Source organism: Podarcis raffonei, chromosome 5 (genome assembly GCF_027172205.1).
Source record: "Podarcis raffonei isolate rPodRaf1 chromosome 5, rPodRaf1.pri, whole genome shotgun sequence".
Classification (NCBI taxonomy): domain Eukaryota; kingdom Metazoa; phylum Chordata; class Lepidosauria; order Squamata; family Lacertidae; genus Podarcis; species Podarcis raffonei.
The window spans coordinates 56,914,296-56,940,103 of NC_070606.1; the positions used below are offsets into that span (position 1 = coordinate 56,914,296).

The 25,808-nt window shown below is 41.4% G+C and overlaps 1 protein-coding gene across 15 annotated transcripts in view; it reads left to right on the forward strand.

Annotated features, from left to right (window-relative positions):
* Positions 1-25,808, forward strand: part of SH3PXD2A (SH3 and PX domains 2A) — a 249,449-nt gene that overhangs the window by 197,317 nt on the left and 26,324 nt on the right. The window contains exon 1 of one of the 15 annotated variants that reach the window (XM_053389312.1): positions 10,975-11,143. The exons of the other annotated variants lie outside the window; for them this stretch is intronic. Within the exon in view, the coding sequence (XP_053245287.1) occupies positions 11,089-11,143 (55 nt within the window). The 5' untranslated portion in view covers positions 10,975-11,088. Of the gene's footprint in view, positions 1-10,974; positions 11,144-25,808 lie in introns of those variants that run through there. 15 annotated transcript variants of the gene reach the window in all.

Consider the following 25,808-nt stretch of genomic DNA (forward strand, 5'->3'; position numbering starts at 1 on the left):
GTGTGTTTTTCTCAGCATTTCAAAAGCTTTTCAAGGAACTCTTTCCTTTTTCAGATATGGGAGAGTCAACAACAAGTTGTGCTAGTGTGAAGTAGCAAAAGCAAAAAAAAAGGCATCCTATGGTACATTATACTACAAGTTTGTTGTTGTGGCTTGCCGGTTCCTGCTCCAGGTGGATCACGTTTGGTCAAAACTCTCCACTATGACCTGTCTATCTTGGATGGCCCTGCACGGCATAGCTCATAGCTTCTTTGAGTTATTCCAGCCCCTTTGCCACGGCAAGGCAGTGATCCATGAAGCTACCAGCATGAGTTTGACCAAACTCGGGGAGGCAGCGGAAGACAGGAGTGCCTGGCGTGCTCTGGTCCATGGGGTCACGAAGAGTCGGACACGACTAAACGACTAAACAACAACAACAAAATCTAAGATTCTGTTCGCCAGTTTTAGTTTCTGGGACAAGTTTCATAGATGGCCTGGGATGTTCCTGCTTTATGCCACCCTGTTTCAGGTGTGCAAACTTTGCCATTTTTGCTTTTATTAATAAGGGTGTTTCTAAACTACCAATTCATTAAAAATACCATGTGGTGTACAATAAAATTATTAAAATATAATTAAAGTGTTTAGTGAAACACATTTGGGGTAGGTGATGGAAATATTAGTTTGATTTTAATAGGAACAATGTTCCTAAGTGCTGGTGCCACCATGCTGAAAACCTTAGACTGCATAGAACCAAAATTAATATGTGAGACAGACAGGATGGCTTTGCATGATGAGTGCAGTGATCTGGACTTTATATACTAATAGTCAGGGGCAACGCATCCTGTTTCACACCACTGGCAGAGAAGCAGTGCCAGCATTAGCATCGATTTCAGATGAGAGCTCAACAGATTTGGGTGTGATTAGTGCCGATACCAGTGCCACTTCTGTCCTGCCAGTGGAGGCAGCAGGGCACCTTTGGGGCTTCTGCCGCCTGAGGCAGCTGCCTCAGTCTGCCTAATGGCAGAGCCAGCTCTGCTAATAGTAAATTTGAATTTAGCCTGGTAAAGTAGTGGCAGCCAGTACAGAGCTTTCAGCACTGGTGTAATATGGTGATACTGAACTACTTCGTCCAGTATTCAAAACTCCCATTGTTCTAGGAGCATTTTGCAACAGGGAATTTCATTAGTGCAAGCAGTTTCTGAGCTCTGGGGTCAGTACTGTGCCTGAGATTTCAGATTAAAGCTACTGAATGGAAGGAAAGGAGGACCTTTTCCTGCCTCCCCACTTCCAGCTAGTCTCTGAAGACTGGAGAAGAGACCTTCTTAAGAATATTAGGGGGGTGGGCAGGGGAAGGACTGGACCATGAGACAAATGAACATAATATTTAGCTGCTGTTCATTCATTTTCAGCTTTGTATTCTTGTTATAAAAAAGCACGCCTAGACATTCCATTGTTGTGCCCATAACCTAGGTTTAAGGTGCCATTTAGCTCCCAGCTTTCATATCTCGGTTTCTAACACTGACTCTGTCCCAAAACTTAATGTGCTGGAGCACAATTTTATCAGGTGCATACATTATGAATTTGTTAGGATTTCAAGCTGCTATTCAGCACACTGTTGTAAAAACTATACATGATCCATGTGTTGCTAAAGTACAGTGGTACCTCTGGTTACGTACTTAATTCGTTCCGGAGGTCCATTCTTAACCTGAAGCTGTTCTTAACCTGAAACACCACTTTAGCTAATGGGGCCTCCTGTTGCCGCCGTGCCGCTGCTGCCCGACTTCTGTTCTCATCCTGAAGCAAAGTTCTTAACCCGAGGTACTATTTCTGGGTTAGCGGAGTCTGTAACCTGAAGGGTATGTAACCTGAAGTGTATGTAACCCGAGGTACCACCATATATCCTTTTTCTCAATGAAAGCCTCTACATAGGGCTGAGTTGGAAGGAATTATATGATGGGGGTGGGGGGAAGCATCCTGCTTGTGTGTGCAAATATTCCTTCTTCACTTCCCTGCTTTTAGCAGAAAATAAAGCCCTGCTTTTGTTTTTTCACTTAATAAAAATCTCCATCATGAGAGCAACTTTGAATAGTCTAGCAAATCTTTGTAATTTTCACTGTAGATTGATTCAACAGCCCTTCTGAGTGCAAAAATCCTTTTGGAATCCAGAGACTCTGAGCATCAGAATGTCAACATTTTGGGGACGCTCTCATTTATTCCCATTGTTTTCCAATCCTCTCTCCATTCTTGCCTAGTGTTTTTTTTTAATAAATTTTTATTAAGATTTTACAAAAACAAAGAATTCATCATTTCAGAATGTATCCTTTTCATACATAAAATTCACATGAAAAAACAAATACAACAAAAAAACAAAATTATATAACAAAAAAGAAAAAAAGAAAAAAGAAAAATAGAGGAAAAAAAACCCTTATTCTTAAAATTATGAAGTTCCATACCCCTCTGTCTTGACCTCCTCACATCCCCCTTTTTGTGTTCCTCTTTATTCTAATCCAATTCAGCAAATTCAAACCCTTATTATACCATACTTAATTTACATTCTTCTAATTATTATGTCCCGATTTTCCATTTATTTTAATCCATATCTCCTCTTATATACTCATGACATAATAATGTTCTGTTCATAACCCCTTCTCCTTTTAAGATTCTTCTTTTAATTTACCTTTAACCAAGTCACACCAACCCTGTCACCTTCACTTCCCACAACATATTAACACTCCAAAATTTTACAATATTTCTGCAAATAGTCCTTAAACTTTTTCCAGTCCTGTTCAATCAAATCTTCTCCCTGGTCACGGATTCTGCCAGTCATTTCAGCCATCTCCATGTAGTCGATCACTTGCGTCTGCCATTCCTCCACGGTGGGTAAATCTTGTGTCTTCCAGTACTTGGCGAGAAGTATTCTTGCTGCTGTTGTTGCATACATAAAAAATGTTCTCTCTTTCTTTGGCACCCATTGGCCAACTATGCCCAAAAGAAAGGCCTCTGGTTTCTTAGGAAAGGTACTTTTAAATACCTTCTTGAGTTCATTATATATCATTTCCCAGTAAGCCTTAACCCTCGGGCATGTCCACCAAAGGTGAAAGAATGTTCCCTCAGCTTCTTTGCATTTCCAACACTTGTTGTCAGGCAGGTGATAAATTTTTGCAAGCTTGACCGGGGTCATGTACCACCTGTAAATCATTTTCATAATATTCTCCTTTAAGGCAATACATGCCGTGAACTTCATACCGGTGGTCCACAACTGCTCCCAGTCAGCAAACATAATGTTATGACCTAGATCCTGCGCCCATTTAATCATTGCTGATTTAACCGTTTCATCCTGCGTGTTCCATTTCAACAGCAAGTTATACATCTTTGACAGAATCTTAGTTTTTGGTTCTAACAGTTCTGTTTCCAATTTTGATTTCTCCACCTGGAAGCCAATTTTCCTGTCCAAATTATAGGCCTCTCTTATTTGATAATAATGAAGCCAATCTCGCACTTTGTCTTTTAATTTTTCAAAACTCTGCAGTTTCAATCTGTCAGCTTCTTGTTCCAAAATTTCCCAATATTTTGGCCATTTGGCCTCCATATTGAGCTTTTTCTGAGCCTTAGCTTCCATAGGTGACAACCACCTTGGGGTTTTGCTTTCCAGCAAATCTTTATATCTTGTCCAGACATTAAACAAAGATTTCCTGACAATATGGTTTTTAAATGCCTTATGAGCTTTAACCTTGTCGTACCACAGATATGCATGCCACCCAAAAACATTGTTGAAACCTTCTAAATCCAAAATGTCCGTGTTCTCAAGAAGCAGCCAGTCTTTCAACCAGCAGAATGCTGCTGATTCATAATACAATTTAAGGTCTGGCAGGGCAAATCCACCTCTTTCTTTTACATCAGTTAAAATTTTAAACTTTATTCTAGGTTTCTTGCCCTGCCAGACAAATCTAGAGATGTCTCTCTGCCACTTCTTGAAACAGTCCATCTTGTCCAGAATTTGCAAGGACTGAAACAAAAATAACATTTTTGGCAATACATTCATTTTTATAGCTGCGATTCGACCCAACAAGGAAAGCTTCAAATTAGACCAAATTTCTAAGTCTTTTTTAACTTCTGACCAACATTTCTCATAGTTCTCTTTAAATAAGTTCAAATTTTTCGCGGTCATATTAATCCCTAGGTATTTCACTTTCTTAACCACCGTTAAACCTGTTTCATTCTGAAACCTGTCCTTTTCCATTGGAGTTAAATTCTTCTCTAATACTTTAGTTTTTACCCTGTTTAATCTAAATCCCGCCACATGACCAAATTCTTTAATCAATTCCAAAGCTCTTTTCATACTAGATTCCGGCTCCTGTAAAGTTAGGACCAAATCATCTGCAAAAGCTTTCAATTTATATTGTTTGGCTCCGACCTGAATTCCTTTAACAAACCGGTCCCCTCTGATCATATCTAACAGCACCTCCAGGACCGAGATAAATAGTAATGGAGAGATAGGGCAACCCTGACGTGTTCCTTTTTCTATTATAAAGTCTTCAGTCACCACATTGTTTACAATCAATTTTGCTTTTTGTTCTGAATATATTGCTCCTATACCATTTTCGAACCCCTGTCCCACTCCCATCCCTTTCAAATTTTTCTTCATAAAACTCCAATAAATATTGTCAAAGGCTTTCTCCGCATCAATAAAAACTAAAACAGCTTTCGTATTGATATTCCTTTGCAACAACTCCAAAATGTCAATTATATTCCTTGTATTATCAGATAAATGTCTACCTGGGAGAAAACCTGCCTGGTCCTTATGTATTACTTCCACTAATACTTTTTTAAGTCTGCTAGCTAAAATGTCTGCGAAGATTTTATAATCCACATTCAAAAGGGAGATGGGACGGTAGTTCTTTAGTTGTGTCTTTTCAGCTTCTGTCTTAGGTATCAATGTGATATATGCTTCTTTCCACGATTCAGGCGCCCTTTTCCCTTCCAAAATCTCATTGCACACCTCCTTTAATGGTTGAATTAAAAAGTCTTTCAAAGTTCTATAATATTTGGAGGTTAGTCCATCCGGTCCTGGAGATTTGCCCAATTGCATATTCTGAATGGCACCTTCAATGTCTTGTTCTGTAATTTGCTGATTCAATACTAATTTGTTTTCTGGAGATATTTTTTGTAATCCATTGGTTCTTAAAAATTGGTCTATCTCGGTTTCTTTCTGCGGCCCTTGCATATAAAGTTGTTTGAAGTATCTCTGAAAGCACCTTCTAATCTCCTCCGGGTTCTGTATGTTTTTTCCATCGATCTCAAGGTTTGTAATCGTATTTAACTTCTGTCTTTTTTTCAATTGCCACGCCAATAATTTCCCACATTTATTGGCTGACTCAAAAGTCTTTTGTCTCATTTGTTTAATTTTCCACTCTACTTCTTCATTAATCAATTTCATATATTGCACCTGATATAACTTAATCTCTCTTAAGATCTCTTTTGAGTTTGGTTTAGCTCTTAACTTCTTCTCCCCTTGTTTTATTTTCTCCAAAATTTTCCCTTTTTTCTCATTTTGAGATCTCTTTTTTACTGCATTCTGTTGAATCAGGAACCCTCTCATGACCGCTTTGCTTGCGTCCCAAATTGTTCTTTTTTCAACCGTAGTTCTCATATTTATTTCAAAATAGTCTTTCAGAGTCTTTTGGGCCTTCCTTACAATATCTTGGTTTCTTAATAAGGTGTCATTCATCCTCCATCTGAAGGAACCGATGGGTGTTAGTTTCATTTCCATCTTTACCACATTATGGTCGGAGCAGGTTTTTGGGCAGATTTCCACCTTTTTTATCTTAGGTGCCAGGCCTCTAGTTGTCCAAATTTGGTCGATCCTTGTCCATGTCATTTTGGCTTCAGAAAAGAATGTTCCCTCTCTACCTAGGGGTTTTTTAGTCCTCCAGATATCAATCAAATCCATGTTGTCAGTCAGTTCGAAAAAAGTTTTTGGTAGTCTGCCCTCTCATTCTTGCCTAGTGTTTTGGGCAGAGTGAGAGATTTATCAAATAGTGTAAAATATTGTATTTACGCAAATCTAATATGCCATCGAATCTAATGCGCACTTCAGTTTTCAAAACCTGGAAACCAAAAAAGTATTTGCTGGCAAATGTAAATGCGCCTTCAAATCTAATGCAGATCCTAATTTTCACAACGTAATTTGGCCAAAAAAGGTACCCATTACATTCAAGTAAATATGGTACTACCTGACTTAGGCAAGCAGTTTGAATAGGTAAGTGGATGGCTTGGGAATGTGTACTTACTGTTCTTTAAGAAAGTGAGTTTTCCCCAAGAACATTTCTTGTATTTCTGTATAGAAGAGCAATTTGATCTTCTGGAGTGAGTGTCTCTTGAGCAGTGCATGTGTTTTGTTTGGATCAAGTTACCCCCTGTGCTTGGAACTGGAGTGTGTCTTGGCAGCAGGAAACCATTGTGACAAAATAATTCTGAATGCAAAGACATCCAAAATTCGAAACAAAGCCCAGCTGGTTTCATTTCTTCTTAAAGTTGCAGCACTTTGTATTCTTTTGTTGTGTTTGAAAAACTGAGATATACAGTAGTTAGAATTGATCTCAAATTAGCTAAGACTTAAATCAAAATCTGGGGTGGTCTGGGTCAAAGAGTAGGCGCAGTTGCCTGAGCATATGATATATTTTCTCTGAAACTTTGCTGTTTCTTCATGCAATCTCTGGGGTGCATGTTTGTGGACCTAAGAGGAATGCTATTGACTTGGCCCAACATGTCGTGGGTGAAAGCATGATATAACCTTACTTTGTGTAATGGGAATTTCTAATTTTGATCTACTTGATATGGCTATGGACACCTTCCAGTTCTTGGAACCAGATAAACCCATACCTTTATTTATAGGATACAGGGACTCACTTTCAGAAGAGAATTAGGCTTGCTTCAGAAATTCTCATTCAAATTTCTCCCCAGATTTTGGGGTTTTGATTACTTGGACTTGTCAGGAGGGCTCCCTGAATCAATCAAATGAGTTTCTTCCATTCCTGAATGCTTCAAAACTGAGCAGATAAACCCCATTGGCTGTTCTCCCCAATACAGCCAATCCAAGCAGGGGCTTTTTGTTGGCACCAGTTAATTGATTCACACCTACTGGGAGCCCCACTCACAAAGAAACAACTGGGGGCTCAATTTAAGCTCTCAGTTCATTCCTTTGTAGCCACATCCATATCTGCCCCATAGCTGACATCATATATGGTGTCAGATGTAATGTAGGTGGGTTTTGTTTGGAGGGAAGGGCTTCATGAGCAAAATTAGTACTTGTCCTGGGCTTCATTCCCCACTCCTGCTATAGGTGTTTATTTTTAAATTAAAGCAGATAGAGATCGTTCTTAAACAAGGTTGAAATTATGCCAGTACTTTATGTTTAGATAATGTATGAAGAGCACTATGGAACACTTAAATTTTCTAACTATAAGTGTCCTCAAGTATTGAACAAACTTCTGTTCAAATCTGTGTGAGTGTAGATCATATTTGCACTCCTTCCTTTGCTTGGAAACATTCAGGGTCTTAAAGAAACACCCAGTTCATAACACCAACACACATTTCTACTCATTGAATTCCCTGTTCAGGAGCTGAAGTCTAACTAACATTTGACATTGTTCTGCTGCTCCATGAACAAGATTACCCGCCCCCCCCCCTCCAAGCTCCTCTTTTCAGCATCTCCAGAGTTAACTTCAAAAGACATCATCTGGAGAAACAATTACACTTTTTGCTGGCTTGGTCTCAGAATATTTGAAAGCTGAGTTGGAGAACAAATAAGCGCTGGCAGACTGTAGCATAGTTAGGGAGAGGATGCAGGCGAGTCTGGCGGCAAGAACCAAAAACTGCAGTTGGGTCAAAGGACCCATTGTTGATTCATCAGTTCTCTGTTGAGCCTTTTGTAAATATCTCAAGCCCTGTGCCCACAGATAGTCTTGTCCTGTACGTTAGAAAGTTCTGAAGGAGCCTAACATGACCTTCTGGTTTATCTACCATGAAACATTGGGGAGGGGGATTTCCCCACCAGTGATTATTTTGGCTTCAGTCTCTCTCTACTAGAGAAGTACTTTTTTAAAAGTTACTATCAGATTGTGTTTTTTAAAAATCTCAGTAATCTCTGCTGCTTTCTGGGAAGCAGGTGTTCTTAATTTTTTTAAAAAATTGCTGCCACCTTCATTGTTGCGCAGTGATTGAAAACATATTGGAGATACTTACCCCTCATATGAGCATTTTTTTTTACACAATTTTGCCTATTCACTTTTTTGCAAGCAATGTTCCATAATAGAATGAATTTTTGAACATTATTTCCACTAATATATGCATTTTGTGCTCACTTTCCCCACTAATCTCTATTTTTTGGTTGGAGAACTGCATTGCAACATTTCAGCTGCAAAGTAATGAGGTAGATCAAAGGTTATGCCATATGACTGAATTAACACAGTAAGACATGCAGATTTGAGCAGAACTTGAAATTTACTCCAGATTTTCTGTGCTGTTGCAATGCTCTCAGAAGAGGATTGGGTGGTAAACGTGGGCTTGATTATGAACTGTGCTGGATGACGGCAGTGCTATAGCTACCGTGTGTGTGTGTGTGTGTGTGTGTGTGTGTGTGGCTAGCCAGGTTTTTTTGCCCCAGGTGAAGCATGCAGAGGGGCATCCTTGAGGCTCCCAGCCTGTGAGTGTGTACGCAAATGTGTGTAGGGGGTGCGAAACTGTGTCTTTGACCCTGGTTAAATAAAGTCTAGTTTCACCTCTGATTAAGGGGTCACATGGTCAATTCAATGTGGGCTCAGTACAGGTGACATGTTCAATCCAGGTGCTCACTGTGATAGTTTGGCTCGGGTGATCTTTCTAAAGTCCTCCAACATGGAAATTGTATATTGGAAACTAGAATTTAGCAGTGTGCCTCAGTTAATAGTGAAGAGTGGCCGTTCTGAACCAGACAACAGATGGGTATTTGTGTCTGGAAGCCTTTAGTGAATGCAAAGAAAATGTTGATGGTCTTTCTCTCCCACACTTGTCTTCCATGCCATTTGGCTACACTGTAGTTGGCCCAGAGAAATGCATCTTGCACCTCTCTAGCCCACCAAATGTAATGTGCTGACCTTGTTCCATTGACTAATTCTCTCCCCCACGCCCAGTGAAGTAAGCAAGCGGAGGCCACCCTTTAATTGTCTTGGAGCCATTTTTCAGCCATACACTAATAATCTGGTTTCTCTTCGGTCCTATTAAAACGGTATTGTTATACATATCCAAGAGTCTCGTGGCAACGGAGAACCTGGACTGCATAGCTGTTTTCCCCAAACATGCCAGTAACTATTGAGATGGGGATTTGAGCAAAGCCTTGCAATGATTCCCCACTGCTTTTTGCCTCTGCTCCTTCGAAAGTGGACCCCTCCCTCCACATGGCTCTTGAACTTGTTGGTGTTTACAGCTATCTAGTTAAGGGGTGGGGAACCAAAGGGATCAAATGTGGTCCTCAGGCCTTCAGAACTCTCCCAAGCCACATACCCTACCAGTCCAGCTTTTGCATCTCCTTGGTGTAGAATTGTAGAGTTGGAAAGGACCCTGAGGATCATCTAGTCCAACCCCCTGCAATGCAGAAATGGGCAGCTGTCCTGTTTAGGGATCAAACCTGCAACCTTGGTGCTATGATCACCATGCTCTAATCAACCGAGCTAATGTGTCCTTGGAACTCTGATAATACTTTTTGCTTGCCCGGATGTAGCCTACCCTACAAAGGTAAAACTCACATGTATTGTCTGGTGCCACCCACCATTGACATTTGGCCTCTGAAAGTGTACCTAGAATGTAGCCTGGTCCTTGAACTGAATTGAATTCATTTGGGGCTCACAGTTTGTTTCGGAAACCAACCATAGAACTAAGAATCTTAAGCTATAGTAGGCTGTTTTAACACACAGGTCTAGCATTTTCCTGATTGTTTTCTGACTGGTTTAAGAACTTAGAATGTGTACGTAGTGTTTTAGTTAGTCTTGAAGGCCAGCCATCTCCCACAAATCTGGAATTACAGGTGTTTGGTTCCGCAACTGGCTTCAACGTTGGAACTTAATCCTTTCCAATTATGCAACAGTACCAGTTGCAAAGGATGGAATTCAACCTGTAGGTGATTGTTTACCTGGCAAGCAGAAATTATTGTGCTGAAGGAACAATCTCCTCTCTCCTGTCCCTGCACCCTGTTGTGGGTGCTCAGCTGACCATCCCAGGAAGATAAGAGGAGGGTGCAGGAGTCATGTAGTGGGGGGGGGGTAATTCCCATTGTAGTAGTGGAACTCATTGTGCCAGCTTCCATGAAAATGTAACAGCTTGTGATATACATCTGTCTGAATACATGAATGTGTGTGCACCGTTGATATCAGATAAAACTGATGGGATTTGAAGCATTCTATCGTGTGCATCTTGTGCTTGTCATATGGACTAATGAAGAGTTGGAAACTCTTAAGCTATGTAAAAGAAACTTTGTCTATGGTTTTAAATGAGATCCATGTTCTAGTTTAGGACTGTGTTGTATAATCTTTACTCTGTGTATTTGTAGATGCTCCATAATGGTGTGTTTTGGTTATGTGTTCTACCAGCTACATAATCCATGGGCTAGAAAAATAGAATGTACTTGGAAGGAGTTGCAGGAACTGTGGATTCAGATTTCCGAGTTGCTTTGGGAGCAGCCATCTCCTACTCCTTCAGTCTCTTCTCTCTCTCTCTCTCTCTCTCTCTCTCTCTCTCTCTCCCCAGTGCAATGTATTTGGTTAATTGGCAGTTTGCTCAATGTGCTGGCTGTTCTGCAGGCTTCTAGTTTATAGGAAACATGTTCCAGAGGGTTGACTGTTGTTTCCGTTCCTCGAGGCGTGGCTTCAAAGCCAGGGATGTTGTTTGAATAGGACTGAGAAGAGGAGCCCGAAGGACATCTGGGAGGGAAAGCAGAAAAAAGCAAAACCCAAAACCAAACCAGTGCCCGACCAGAGTAGGTTTAGTTTGTTCAGATTGAAAAGTGTGTCAGTTGCTTCCATCGCCTTGTTGGAGCTTACTGGCTAAGAATAGTTGTAGGATAGGAGCTGTATATGGATGGGGGATGTTCAAGGAACACCTGGATGCTTCAGGAAGTGGCGTCGGCAATTTGGTAGGATTGTGTTCTTCTTGCCTTCTTGTGAAACAGTATTTCCAGTGTTGTTGGTAGAACTGTTTGAGATGCAAAATGGTATTGAATGAATGCTGACAGCATTGTGTAGCTTTTATGATGAGCTATATTGTAAAGCTGTATATGAATAAACTGTTCTATTTTGTATGTGGTTGCTATGGCTTCTGTTAAAGCAGGCATCCCCAAACTTGGCCCTCCAGCTGTTTTGGGACTACAATTCCTATCATCCCTGACCACTGGTCCTGTTAGCTAGATCCATTTCTCTTTCCTTTCCTTTTTCAATGCAGTTTCCATCTGTGAACTCTTCTCATATAATGGAGTGTGTGAGCAGATAAATTCTTCTCTGCCTTTTATTTTGAAATGGTAGTATGGGTAGTGAAGTGGGAGGGGAATAGAATTTCTGTCAGAAGTGGATTACTATCATCATCTTTATTAGTAATTTGATGAACGGTCAGCAGTAAAATTATGTAGGTGGCTTACAAATTACAATCAATAATACCGTATATAAAAATACAAAATACAACTTAAACAAACAAAATCAATAAAACTTCCCTGGTGCAGAGACAAATAAAACAATTAGAAGCTCAGCTTAGTGACATGCTCTTAGTGTTTTGGAAAAGTTCAGAAGTTAGATTACATTGTGGCTGATTCCCCTATGACAGGTATGGGAAACCTGTGCTTCTCCAGGTGTTAGAGTACAACTCTCATAATTCCTGATTACTGACCATGCTGGCTCAAGCTAATGGGAGCTGTGCTCTCCTGGTACCTTGAACTACCAGTTCCCTGCCTTGCAATTAACATTTGTGACTCTGTGTTTTGGGGCTTATCCACACTTATCTTTTGCTCTGCTCTTTCCAGGCATAGGTCCATGATTAAAAGCTCTGTGTCTGAGCGGGTTTTTTTGGGGTGTGTGTGTGTTTTGTTTGCCATGGAGCTTTACCTGCGAAAACCCTTTAGCACTTGGTCAAAGCAAACATCAAACTGGGGGGGGGGGGTTTGGCAGATTGTCATTTGCTCCAATTGAGCTTTAAAAAGTGGGGGGAACTCCAAAGCAAAAAACAAAAAAACCCTCAGACATGGAGCTTTTATGCACAGACAGTGCCTGGAAAGAGCAGAAAAAAGGTAAGTGTGGATAAGCCCTATGTTTTGTTGGTAGTATGCTGGTAGTTCAGGACAAACAGTCTAAGATACAGTGCATGAGGTACAGTATGTAGTTTTTGAAAAGCTGTGTCTGTAAGGAATGGACCCGCTCTTCCTGATCAGAACACTTATTCCTTTCCTGGAAGCTTTTCCTAGATATGCCTTGCATGTTTTTTTGTGCTGCTTTCATAAAACATGAGACCAAAAAGGTTGCCTTTATTTTATTTAAAAATCTATATGAAGTTCTTTCTAGTGAAGCTGCTTAGTTCCATGACGAAAAGCCAGCCCCTGTGATTCATGCAGCTTTTTGAATCCTCTGTCTGTAGCAAGGCGGAAGACTTCTAGTTGCTTGTTGCAGGAAGCTGTTCCAGGCAGCTCTCCCATAAAACGATGAGGCACTGTTGATGCAGCCATTCTTAAAAAAGCGACGCCAGATTGAAGAACGCATTCCCACTTGAGCCCGGTTGATGGGAAATGTTTCCAGGAGGAACTGAAAAAGCATCTTTCAAAGTGGCATTATTGGTAGCGGTGCTGTGGGTTGCCTGTTACAAGCAAACTGGCAAGCGTACAAGGGTTTTCCTGCCAGTCACTTCCTATGAATGGCTCTGGTGTTATGAGGCATATTGTACAGTACTTACAGCTCATAGGCTAATAGGCTGCCGACCGTTGGTTTGCAAAGGTTAACATGCCTGGCTAATGATAGTTCTGTGTGATCTGTCAGGATTGAAGGAATATTTCCTTCATGACTAAAATACACAGACCTTCTTCCCCCAATTTCTGCATGAGTTTCTCTTATTCTGTTCTGCTGTTTTACTTGTATCTGGAATGCAGTTTATGTCAAGAGAAGAGACTCAAATTCTGCTTCTATTGAGAACGTTGGAAAACCTGGGATAAAAGACAGTGATTTCTTTCCAGGTTTGGGGTGGGATTTCTTAACATCTCTGAAGAATTGGGCATCTCTTGTGTCTTTGCTGGTCCAGGTTTGAAAAATAAGAGGCATTCTGAAGCAGCAGTGCCCTGTTCTGTTGACATTTGAACTCTTGCATTGTAGAAAAAAATACCTCTTCAGTCTGCAGTATTTCACCACTACCCTTACTCTAACTCAACTTGGTGAAGGGGGACCTTTGCTTAGTGGCAGAGAAGTCACACCTGTGTGAGAGACTAGTTGCAGTGAGAAATGACGCAATTATTTTCTTTCAGGCAGAATGTTTGTCACACCTCAGTGTGTGGAATGACTTATAACTTGTGTTAGAACCAGAATAAATACAATCCACTGCATGTTGGTAACACTGTCAGTATCTCTGGTATCATTATTGTAACAAAACATTAATGTACAATGTAAAAACTTTGTACAAAGCACTGCAGCAGTTTGCATCAGTGAAGGGTGCTGACATGTATGTTTGCTAAGTAGTTGCTTAGAGAGGTTTGTACGTTATTTGGGTCTCCCTCCTTCTGCAAAAAAGGCAAGGGGAACTCAGCAACCCTTTGTGACAAACAACTAGATGCTTGCTAACAGCACACCTGTGAAACCTGCCCAACCTGTGCAGTGTGACTTCTAACTAGAAAGACTCCCAATTCCTTGCAATGTTCTACTATGACCAGGAAACAAAAGCCAGAATGAGGCCCATACTGCTGAAAGAGGAGAATCAAAGTGGAGCAGGCTTGATTCCCAGTGTCCAGGAATCCACAAAAGCACTTGCCACGGGCACTGTGGCAACTAACCCTCCCAACTCCATGAGTGTCTCTGATGGAAGGAAAAGAATTACATTTAGGCAGCCCAGAGTCCGAATGCAGGCCTCTCTGTCTTGGCCCTCTCTCCAGGCCATGCTCCTTGTCAGCCATGCTCTTCACCCTCTTTTGAGTGCTTCTGCTTGGGCGCGATGCGTCCTTGTACCATGATGGTGCCCTTTGCTTGGCTATATGGAGAGAAGTGGGGAGATGTGAAGAAATATGATTCTTGCATGGCGGGAATGAGCACGGGTGAGAATTGCATATGTTGCTCTACCCACTACCTGCAAGTGCCCTTCCACCACCGCCAAAGGTTGCATTCGACTTGGGCTGATCTTGTACTGTTCTTTGGTACAAATTACAAGTAGAATTCAGGAAGTGGACCAGTTGCTTTGGAGGAGTTGCTGCCGTTCAGACCCAGCGGTTTGTCTAATTACAAGACAGCGTTGTGTGATCTCAGACTTTTCCCCTCCCTTCAGGCTTGGCACCATTACCTTTCTCTTCAGCTCAAGTAGCTGCTTTCTGAAACATTGCCTGGAAGAGCTTTAAAAAGAGGAACGTTTGAAATGCTGGACTGGGCTTCAGGATCTGGATGGAATGCCTGTCGCAGACGAGGGTTCCTTTTTAGCTTTTCCCAGAATTATACTCTTAACGGCCTCCATCTGGCCCTGTCTGATGTGGGAGAAATCTACCACAACTGGCATTGGTAAACATTGCATTGAATCAAGGTCCAAAACAGTAAATTCCTGATTGCCCCTGGGATTTGATCCCCAGTTCCATTGACTTCAGAGTTACTTTTTTTTTTAAGTGTTCTGTGTTGTCTTTTTTGCACTATGGGGAGGAGTCGTAGCTGAACGGTAGAGCCGTTGTGCTGCATGCAGAAGGTCCCTGGTTCAACCCCCAACATCTCCAGGTAGGGCTGGGAAAGGTTTCTGCCTGAGCACTGCCCAATCATTGTAGAGCACAGATCCTCAACTGGTGGGTCGTGGCCAGGTCCAAGGTGGGTCACAACAGGAGCACTACTGCCCTGCAAATATATGGTAAAAGGTTAAGAAATGGGTCCCCAAAGGCATGTTTGGGTTAAAAGTGGGTGCTGGACCTGAGAAGGTTGAAGATACCTGGTGCAGACAATGCTGAAATGGACCGATGTATAAGGCAGTCTCCTGTGTTCTTGTATAGTGGCACAAAGTCAGCAATTGCCAAAGTAGCTTTCATAGTGTCCGGCTCCACTTTAGCACATAGTATGTATATTCAGATGACTGATTTGGCAAGAGAGGAAGAGCATGAAAGGAATATGTATTCCAGTATGAAATACCGATGGAGACAAAGCTGTTCAGGGAAGTGGTTGTTCTTCTTTCAGTTTTGCATCCTGTGGAATGGGAGTAAAAGTCGTGTTCTCTAAATGCCTCCATAAACAGGACTTGTCTGTTGTTTCTATGCATTAGCTCACCATTTAGGTTGGTTACTTCTTTTCAGTGCTTCTAGAGAATGGAACATGGAAAACTGTCTTGCGCCAGGTCAGACTGTCCATCTAACACAGTATTGTCTACTCTGACTCTTCAAATTCTTGGGCAGGGGTCTTTCAGATCCCCTGATCATTTTTGGATGGAACCTGGGACCTTCTGCATGCAAAGCAGTTGTGTTACTACTGAGCTGTTGCCCAGATGTGGTTGAATTCCATAAATATTAAATGTATTACAGCAGGCATCCCCAAACTCTGCCCTCCATATGTTTTGGGACTACAACTCCCATCATCCCTAGCTAACAGGACCAGTGGTCAGGGATGATGGGAATTGTAGTCCCAAAACATCTGGAGGGCCGAGTTTGGGGATGCCTGTATTACAGAGATCTGAAACACGAATGTTATTTGCCTCATCAAATTTGGTGGTGACCCCAGCATATGGAAGGTTGGGAAGTCTTGCTGTGATTGTAGAAATCCTTATCTGGTGCAATGAATTAAGACCCGTTTCTTTCTCACAGTGTTGTGTACAAGCCTGCAATACATTCAGGCTAGCACATTTCTCTGGAAACAAGTCCCATTTGAACTCGGTGAGACTTACTTTTGAGAGCACATGCATAGAATTTCAGGGTTGGAAGTAGCTTTATTTCTCTAAGCTGAAAATTTCTAGTTCATTGTGGAGAAAGACGGAAACGCTTTCCCTCCTCCGCATGATGATTCATGGGCTGTATTGTCCTCGCCAAACTCTTGCAGCCGGTTAAAGTATTTTCCAAAAGGGGGGAGGTGTGGCTTCTGCTGGTACTGGAATGGTCTATGGTTGCAATCTCCTTGCATAAAATAATGCTGCTAAGCCTATAGGTAGGCTATAATAGGTAGCAACACGGAAGGAAGGACAGACAAGGGTTTTAGAAAGTGGCTATAATTCATTCAAGTTAAAGATGCAGAAATGCAGCCTTTCCATGTATATATTGAAAACTCAGGCTAAATCTGAAATACAACTGAATGAAAAATAAACAGAATTGAAGCAGAAAATAAATTACACTTCCTGTGGGGACAGTTCCTACTGGATATTCTCACGGGGCTAAGGTGTTGCCAGTAGGCAGATAACCTCTTAGTTCTATCATCTGATGCCAGGGAGGCAGTGGAAGTGGTAAATTAGTGTCTGGCATGAATTCAGGAGCAGATAGGATTTTATAAAGTGAAACTTAATTCAGACTAGATGGAAGTACTGTTGGTCAAGAACACTGCTGAGGTGATTCAACCTGTTCTGGATAGATTCTCATTAACCTGTTAGAATTCTTTGAGAGTGTCAACAATCTTATTGATAGAGGTGATCCATTCCACATTCTGTCCTTAGACTGTCTAAAAGATTTCGACACAGGAAGCAGAGAGCATTGAGACTTCTCTCAATGGAAGATGTAGAAAGAAGAGTCCCCCAGGATTGGTATTGGGACCTGTGCTTTTTAACTTGTTTGTAAAGGATTTAGAGTCAGAGGTGAGTGGTGAGGTAGCCATCTTTGCTGACAATGCCAAATTGTTTCAGGGTAGTTAAAGCAAAATGGGATTACGAAGAGCTCTAAAAGGATCTCTCCAACCAAATAAGTGGGAAGTAAAATGGTAAATGCAATTCAATGTCCACAAATATGATTCACATTTGGACTAAAAACAAAACAAAAAAACTCCAAATTTCACAGATACACTCCTGGAGTCTGAATAGGAGTAACTTGGCTTTGGTCATCCATTCTTTGGAGCCTTTTATTTGGTTGTACCACAGCGTTCTCATTTAAAATCTGTCAGGCTTCCTTTTTGCGTCTCTTTCACTGGAAATTTTGATAGCGACCTAATTCTGCTGCCACTTTCTATGGGAAATCCCTTTTATACTCCTGCTGCTGTTCTAGATTTTTGCGTTTAAGTTTTGGCTGGATTATGGTCTTTGTTGCCTTTGGAAAGTTTTTTAGTTGTACTTTAATTGAACATACTGCAGTTTTATGGTTATACTGTACACCACTCTGGGTACTCAGTCCTGTTTTCAAAAAGCATTGAACTTGACAGCCAGAGAGAATTGAAGTTTGCTATGAGGAGGAAACTGATAGGTTTTGCAGATCTTCTTGCCACTGGCTAAAAAGATCACTTTCCTCTATAAATAAATGAACACGTGTGTGATATGTTAATAAAGTTAACATCTACTCTGCAAGCTTTTTTGTCTGTGTCCACACCATCTTTCTCCTGAATATTTTCCCCAAATCATACCTGTAGCTAGCAACATACAGCTTTGTTCCTTCTGTGTCATTTTGCAGACTTTGCTGGCAAAACACAGTGAATTCATTATAGGAGCTATTATTAGTAGCAGATTTTAGCAAATACTCTGAAACTGGGAGTGGGGTAAAAATATTATGCATAGCTTCTTGGTCTATGTATCTATGTATGTAATACACAGAGAATGTCTGGCACAAATCCCAGTGATCAGTTGTGTTGTGCATTCTGCATGGTTGAAGGGAAATTACTGACTAGCGGTATGAGGGATTGCCTCCTATTGAACAGATCTGACAGCTTCCAATCTATTACACAAGTTGTAATGTATGTGCTCACCCAATCAAACCTCCCAAAAATTCTGAACCAGTACTAAGTGTTCTTTAGGCAGTTATGGAGGAGAGGTGTTCTGAACAAGGACCATCCATTATGTTGTTTGAAGCTATTGTGTTCTGGAATCTTCTTAATTTCTCTAAAATGGAAAACATTACGTTCATTCTTAATCAATGTAGAACTTTTCAAGTGCAAATAATGAATGTCAGATATCCCAGATATTTAAGTGGGATGGACTTGAGCTAAGAGAGCTTTCTCCTGGGTGAGGCTAGGCAGATGGGGTTTGTTTTCACATTTTGGAAGTGACTGATCACCATGTTTTTGGAAGGAATGTTTTTCCAGGCTAGATTGGCCAATGACCCTGAATTCTTTTTGTAGCTAGGGGCATGGTTCATCTGTGTGAGTCTTAGTTCTGTTTTTCTAAACCTTTTCAGGCCATTGTACACACCACTGCTCTTCACTTGAGTTATGATGTAATCCTTCTGGATATGGGGGGAGGTCAGCTTTACACTCTCTCTCTCTCTCTCTCTCTCTCTCTCTCTCTCTCTCTCTCTCACACACACACACACACACACACACACACACACCAACCACTATTCGTGTTAGGAAGCCCTTGGCGCTCTCTCATTTTTCTGTATGAGGTTGGGTGGACCAGGTGGCTACCCCACTAGTTATCCAACAACACATATCTGATTCTACAATGAGAGATGATTCAATGAATATTATTATTATTATTATTATTATTATTATTATTATTATTATTAATTTATTTATACCCTGTCCATCTGGCTGGGTTTCCCCAGTCACTCTGGGTGGCTTAAAGCGTATATAAAAATGGTAAAACATCAGGCATCAAAAACCTCCCTAAACAGGGCTGCCTTCAGTTGTCTTCTAAAAGTCAGATAGTTGTTTATTTCCTTGACATCTGATGGGAGGGTGTTCCACATGGTGGGTGCCACTACTGAGATGGGCCTCTGCCTGGTTCCTTGTAACCTCACTTCTCGCCTGGACCTCAGTGTGTGGGCTGAACAATGGGGGTGGAGACGCTTCTTCAGGTATACTGGACCGAGGCCATTTAGGGCTTTGAATTGTGCTTGGAAATGTACTGGGAGCCAGTGTAGGTCTTTCAGGATGGGTGAATTAGTGTAAGCAGAAGGGCAAGCCAGTCAGCTTATCTCTTCTAATGTATATAGACAAACAAGCAGAATGGATAAGGCATTCTGCTAGAGCTTGCTTAAGCAACGTGATTTTTACACATTGAATGCATGTGAATTTGAACTTTGTTCTGCAGATTTGTTTTAAAATCCAATTAATAAAGGAAAAAGTGGTGGCAGCAGGGGCATGAAGTTAGCCTGGTGCTGTGGCCCTCAAACTTTGATGCCTTTCGATGAAAGGAGTAAGATAGTCATATGAAGTACAGCAAATAATATTATTCTGCTCAATCACAACCAATGATGCAGGAGCCAGAGTGAACCTCATACTGTCTTGGCAGCATGCAGAGAGAACTTTACATAATACTCTGCAGATGTTATTGCAGAATAGTTGTAATAACGGATTGTGCTCAACTCCTGCACAAAGAAAGGAATAAATGCAGGGTAGGGGCAGCTCCATGAATACATTGCTTCATTCTGGTTTTTGAAAGTGAAGTCTCTTAAGAAATGTATACAGTACAGGGTTATCCATTTGGCCGAGAGAGGTGTTTTTGCTTTATAGTACAACAATCTTGATTCCTTCTATGTAGCTCTTGGCTAAGCATTTCCCCCCCTTCAGGTCTAGACAATTTGCTTAAGATGGAGTCTAAGACACCTGCCTCAATGTTTCTTCCTTGAGAGCCCTTTTTTAGCTGGAGGGAGTGCTCTTGTAGTCAGATATCTCAGATTGTGGCAAAGGCACAGCCACCACTACATCATAGGTGTCCAGTCTATGGCATGGATGCCAAGTGATACAGGTAACTGGAGTTTGGGGCACACTTATGCAGGAGTTGAAGAGGGTCAGCGATGTTCCTGGCTATGAAATAGTCTGTACTATATTTCTGTCTGCCACTCCCATGTGCATTGCTGGCTGTGCCCTATTTCGGTAGGATAGAACCAAAATAGTGCCAGTACAGAAGGAGCTGCTTATATATTGTAGTGTAGCAACACACACACACACACACACACACACACACACACACACACCCTTGAATTTGACTTGTGGCATAACTGCCAAAAAGGCTAACTAGCACAGCACATGTTTCAAAATACAGCATCTCATCATACAAAAAACCTGAAGGTTGTGTCATCAGTGTCCCAAAAGATGCAACTTCAGCACATTCTTAAGCTCCTTGAAAATGGAAACCTTGTTTGTCCCAAAGTGTTTTTTAAAAATGGTGGCTGGAATTTCACAGCTTCAGTAAGGGTGCTCGTTTAAATTATGCAGCAGCAGGCTCTGGATCCATAAATACTCCATGCACATGTTTTGTATGCCTTTTGTACCTGGAAGGCCTAACCTGTAAGAAAAATAAGTGCTGAACACAATGCGTATCTAGTTTGACTGGATTCTCGTGCTTTGCTATGTGCATAAGATCAGTTTGGGTCTCATGGGACTTATTTTTTCCTAATGGTTTACAGGATTTCAGCCATAAAGTTCAAATTATATTATCAACTACTGCTTTGAATACTTTATTTTTAACCTAATTTGAAGGAAACTGGTGATGTGTGTTAATCAGTTTCACACACAGTTGCTCCCAATTTCCCAACATCTTATTGCAAGTGTTTTGACTTTCACCCCCATTTCATAAAGGAAGGTTGGCTTACTTCTTGTATGTGGATATTTTATTGGTTTACCTCCCAATCCAAACCATATTTGACCCAATTTTTTCAGCAGGTTCATAGCATTATGTGTTGTTAAATCCGGCACTCTCCTTTCCTTGATATTTCATATATTTAATAGTGTCTTTTTTGGTTCATTTGAGTAAGAAACCTGACTTCAGCATGGTATGTTTACAACCTTCCATGCTGCAGTTGTCATGCAAGCTAGACCTGCTGGATTTCCTTCTTTCAGACCACAATTAAAAGTGCAGGAGCCTCGTCATCTTCACCTGGTCACTCCTGACAACTGAATAGGAGTGAACAGAGTGCCAGGTAGGATTGCATAGCATTTACTGCTCTGTGAAAGTAGCCTTGACATCCCAGGGTGATGAAAGTACTGATAATCATTTCACGCCTTGAAGGTAACTTGCATCTATCTACAGAATCACTTTGGATCTAAGCAATGACTTGAGTGAGGCTGTGTACACACTCCCAATATATTCTGAATCCAGTGCACTCCCACTGCTGGTTTGTGAAGCCACATACACACAGCATTAGTCACAATCCACATCTATCCTGTAGTTCCTTGAGAAATACTGCATTTTGATGCATTTGCCCCCAAACCAGTGTTGATCTGATTTGAAAATGTAAGCCATACGAAAACATCCATGCCCCCTCTCTGCCCACTGGTGTGGACAGTCAGTGGATTATTTGGAAGCACAAACAACTGTGTACAACAGCATGCAAATGCTATTTTAAACAGAACAGGGGGGAAACAACCTCACTGTGTTTTAAGTTGGTAATTATACAGAGCCAGACATTGAGCTTAATGGCTAGATGTGAGTTGGCAAGGAAAACAGGTTATCTCTGCCTGATCCTTGCAGAATAACAATAACACTTCTGATAAAGAAATTAAAGGAAGAGCTAATGGAGCCAGTGCCAGCCCAAGGTCATTCATTCATTCATTCATTCATTCACATGTGTGTATGATATACAGTGGTACCTTGGTTTACAACCATAATCCGTTCCAGAGGTCCGGTTGTAAACCAAAACAGGTTGTAACCCAAGGTGCGCTTTCGCCCAAAAAATTGGTTGTAATAATAATAAAAATGGGTTGTAATCCAAAAAAAGGGACACACACTTCCGGGTGTGATGTGGTTGTAATCCAAAACGGTTGCAAACCAAGGTACCACTGTACTACCCAATCAACTCTGTCTCCTGGCGACCATGTGGACCTTCAAACTGCTTGGGCCAACACTTTTAAAACTTGGCACACCATTTTAACATTAGTTCCTGCTTTCCATCTATTTGCAAATGGCACCTGAATTAAATCACTTCACCCAGCAGGGCTAACCCTGAGCGGAGCACAATACAATATGATTGTGTAGGTTTTTGTTTGTTTGTTCCTGTCGATGTGGAAGTTGGTATAGATGCTAAAGTAGATCTTCTTTGTTTTTGTTTTGTTTTTCCTAGACCCCCCCCCCCACTGGACCACTACCAAATATAGACTGTACAGGAAGGCAGGATATTGGCGAGGAAAACTGTTGACAAGGGGTTGTGAAAGGATCAGGGAAGAGGGATGAAAGAAACTGGCAATTAGCAGTGGGAAGGGGGGATAAAGGTACAAGTTGATTGTGAAAGGAGAATGGGAGAAGAAATTACAGGAGATGGGTAACGATACTTTGAGAAATATGTGAGGTTAGGAAAGAAAAATATGAAAGGCAAAGACTTCTCCACTTAGAGCTTCTGGATCAGCAAATCCTGCCTAAAATAGGAAGGCTGAGTCACCATACCTTCACAGCAAATATCTGAACTCACCGTAGCTTGAGGAAACCTGAGGTATGGAACTCCTTGCCACAATGCAAGCACTGTGGCAAAGTATTTAGCAATTTCCAAAAATGGATTAGATATCTGTAGGAAATGACAGCACTTGCCTGCTGGTTATGCTAAACTCTGCTTCCATGTACCACCATTTTGTGACTAGTGGGCCTCAGTAATTCTCAGACTTCTTAAGTTGGCCCTGGGGGTAGAAAGTTCAAGAACCCCCTGCTATGCTTGGATATGGAATGGCTTGGTTTGGCTCAACTGTTTTAAGCTATATGCAGAGTTGAAAATAGTATTTAGGTCTTTTCCAACTTTTCTGTTTTGTGAAATAGTAGGGCACAAAACCAAAGTTCAGGGTGAAATGAAATGCTTCAAAGGTCATGGTTTTTACTAGAGTGTTAACTTTATAGTGCAGCTCTTTTCACTCAGGCTAACGTTTGCTTCTGAAGAAGAATTCATAGGACCGTTTCCATCTAATTAGGATCAGATGTGTATCAGCTTCTGGTCTGTTTACTTCTGCGTCATAATTACAATTGCATGTTCAACTCTAACATGCCTCCTATCCTGCCATGCCATTAACTATTCCTCATTTGCAGCAGTAGGCCTTTTTGAAATGAGTTGGTGGTGTTGGTTTTCTTTTTAAATAATAATATTATTATTTACGGCAGCTGGCTGCTGTGGGTAAACGTCATGTCGGGAGAATCTCCCTCTTGCTGTGTAAAAGTGTAACTAAATTCCCTGACCAGGAATACTGTGAAGCAAAGTTTTCCAAATCTCTCTTGGAAATGGAAATCTCTGCCTCTTGATGAAATGATGCTAGTAATGGCTCTGGTGTCATCGGTGCTGCTCTGTTTTTATTTTTGATTCCCTTTTGGAACATTTAGGGGAACAGGAGAGAGGTTCCTTCTCATTTGACCATTTAGCAATGTCTTTTGTTAGAACTGGCTTGGATTCTTTTAAGAGTATTTAAATTTGATATGTATGCATGCCTTCACTTTTGGAGTAGAGCACTTTCACATGCAGAATTAGATTATAGAGTATGGGCTTTGAATGTTACCTCCTATTATTTGCACAGTAAAATAGAGGACCCTCCTGTGCATGGTTGGGGCAAATTTGGGAAGCCCAGTATTGTGCCCTGTTGAAAACTGGTGAGGTCATCACAGTTGAGATTCAAATGAAATGCAAGTGGAAAATGGGAATTAAAGGTGCATGTAAGAAGATTAATCTAGATAACTAAAGCAGTGAGACAAACCATAGATTACAAGGCATACTCACTAATGCACTATATTTTATGCCATTCAGTAGGCTCTGGTCCACATTTATGCCTGAGGAATGCTCAATATCAAATATCAGTTGGTGAATCCATGCCAGAGAATTCTTATGCTGAAATAGCAGTTTTCCTCTGAATAAATGCAGGGTGCTTCTTTGCTTGCCACTTCCAACAGCTTCAGCCTCTCGTCTTCCTCCACAAGCTTTAAATTAAATCCTGTATATGTTTGCCCTACTGTATCCAATGGGGACCCACTTCTTTGCCAGCAAACTACAAGTGGTGGATATAGTTTGTTTCCCTTACAAAATGATTTACTTTCCCCATTCTCACTTTCCTTTTAGCAACACTGTCGCTGTAGCTATAAGCAACTGTTTTTGCCTGTTTCGCCTATCTAAGTTAACTCGTGTCAACACTACGGGGTACATCTTGAGTCATGTTTTCACTACCAGGTCTGAGTCCTGGAATATGTGGGGAGTGAGCATGCACAGAGTGCTCTTCATTCTCCACTGTACAACTGTAGTCTCCTATCTCCATGCATATTTTAAATTCAAAGCAGGGTACCTGGGTTGGTGTTTAGCCTTGGGAGTTTGGTATAAATGCTCTGGCCCGTGCTGCAAACACACACACACACATGCGCGCGCGCGCACACACACACACCTGCTCCTGGTTTTCCCTCTCTACTTCCCTCATTTTGGTTGCCCAGCTCCAAAAACCAAGAGCTATTTCCCCCACCCTCTCTTTAAAGGCACCTTTCAATGCTTCAAAAATATGAACATTTTATCTAGTTCATAAACCAAGGGTATGGGTAGAAGGCTCAGGTCTTGCTCCAACTTATCCTCCCCGCCATCTCTCACTCTTGCAAACTTCAGCTGACTCTTCTCAGCCTCTGTGCCTTGGGAGAGGCAAAGAGAAGTAGCCAATAGTAAAAGCATCTAATTTGCACTTAACACCTGGGCTTTGCGAAGGACCATTAACCACTTCATTTAAAAGGTTATGTTTTAAGCGAGTCTCTTTGCTCGCCTCAGTGAGAATTTATATATTTACAAGTTCATTAATTGTTATGTTTAACATCACCCATATGCTAAAGAATATCAATAGGAAAGGAATTATCCAACTTTGCAGAGTGTTAATTTCCACCCAAAAGGGAGCTTATTATGAAGTAGAATTCACAAAGACATTTTGTTTTTATTTAAAAGTGAAAGCAAAGCGCACAGCCTTGGCTAAGTCTGGTTAATAGTCTCTGTCCTTTGCAGTACTGTATTGGCTTAGATCCTAACTAGTTATCCATGATCAGAAGGGCTATTTTCATTTACAGTGGTACCTCGGGTTAAATACGCTTCAGGTTACGTACGCTTCAGGTTACAGACTCCGCTAACCCAGAAATTGTGCTTCAGGTTAAGAACTTTGCTTCAGGATGAGAACAGAAATTGTGCTCCGGCGGTGCGGCAGCAGCGGGAGGAGGCCCCATTAGCTAAAGTGGTGCTTCAGGTTAAGAACAGTTTCAGGTTAAGAACGGAACTCCGGAACGAATTAAGTACTTAACCCGAGGTACCACTGTACAGGGGGAACTGGAATCCAGTGGAGATCTGCCCCTCCCTGCTGCCCTGCCCCTCATGCTGCTCCAAGGGTCCACCTAACCATAAGCGCTGCAGGGAGAAGGGGACAGAAGGAAAAACTTCCACTGGAAGCAGCATCCTTGCCCACAGACACTTGCAGCAGCAGAACCTTAGTTATGATGTGGCCCACAGTGTGTTAGGGGCAATGTCTTTTGGCAGCACTGTGAGAAGAAACTAATTCTAATTGCAACTTTAGTAATTGAATTTCCAGTTTGACACTCCCACTTAGAATTGAATA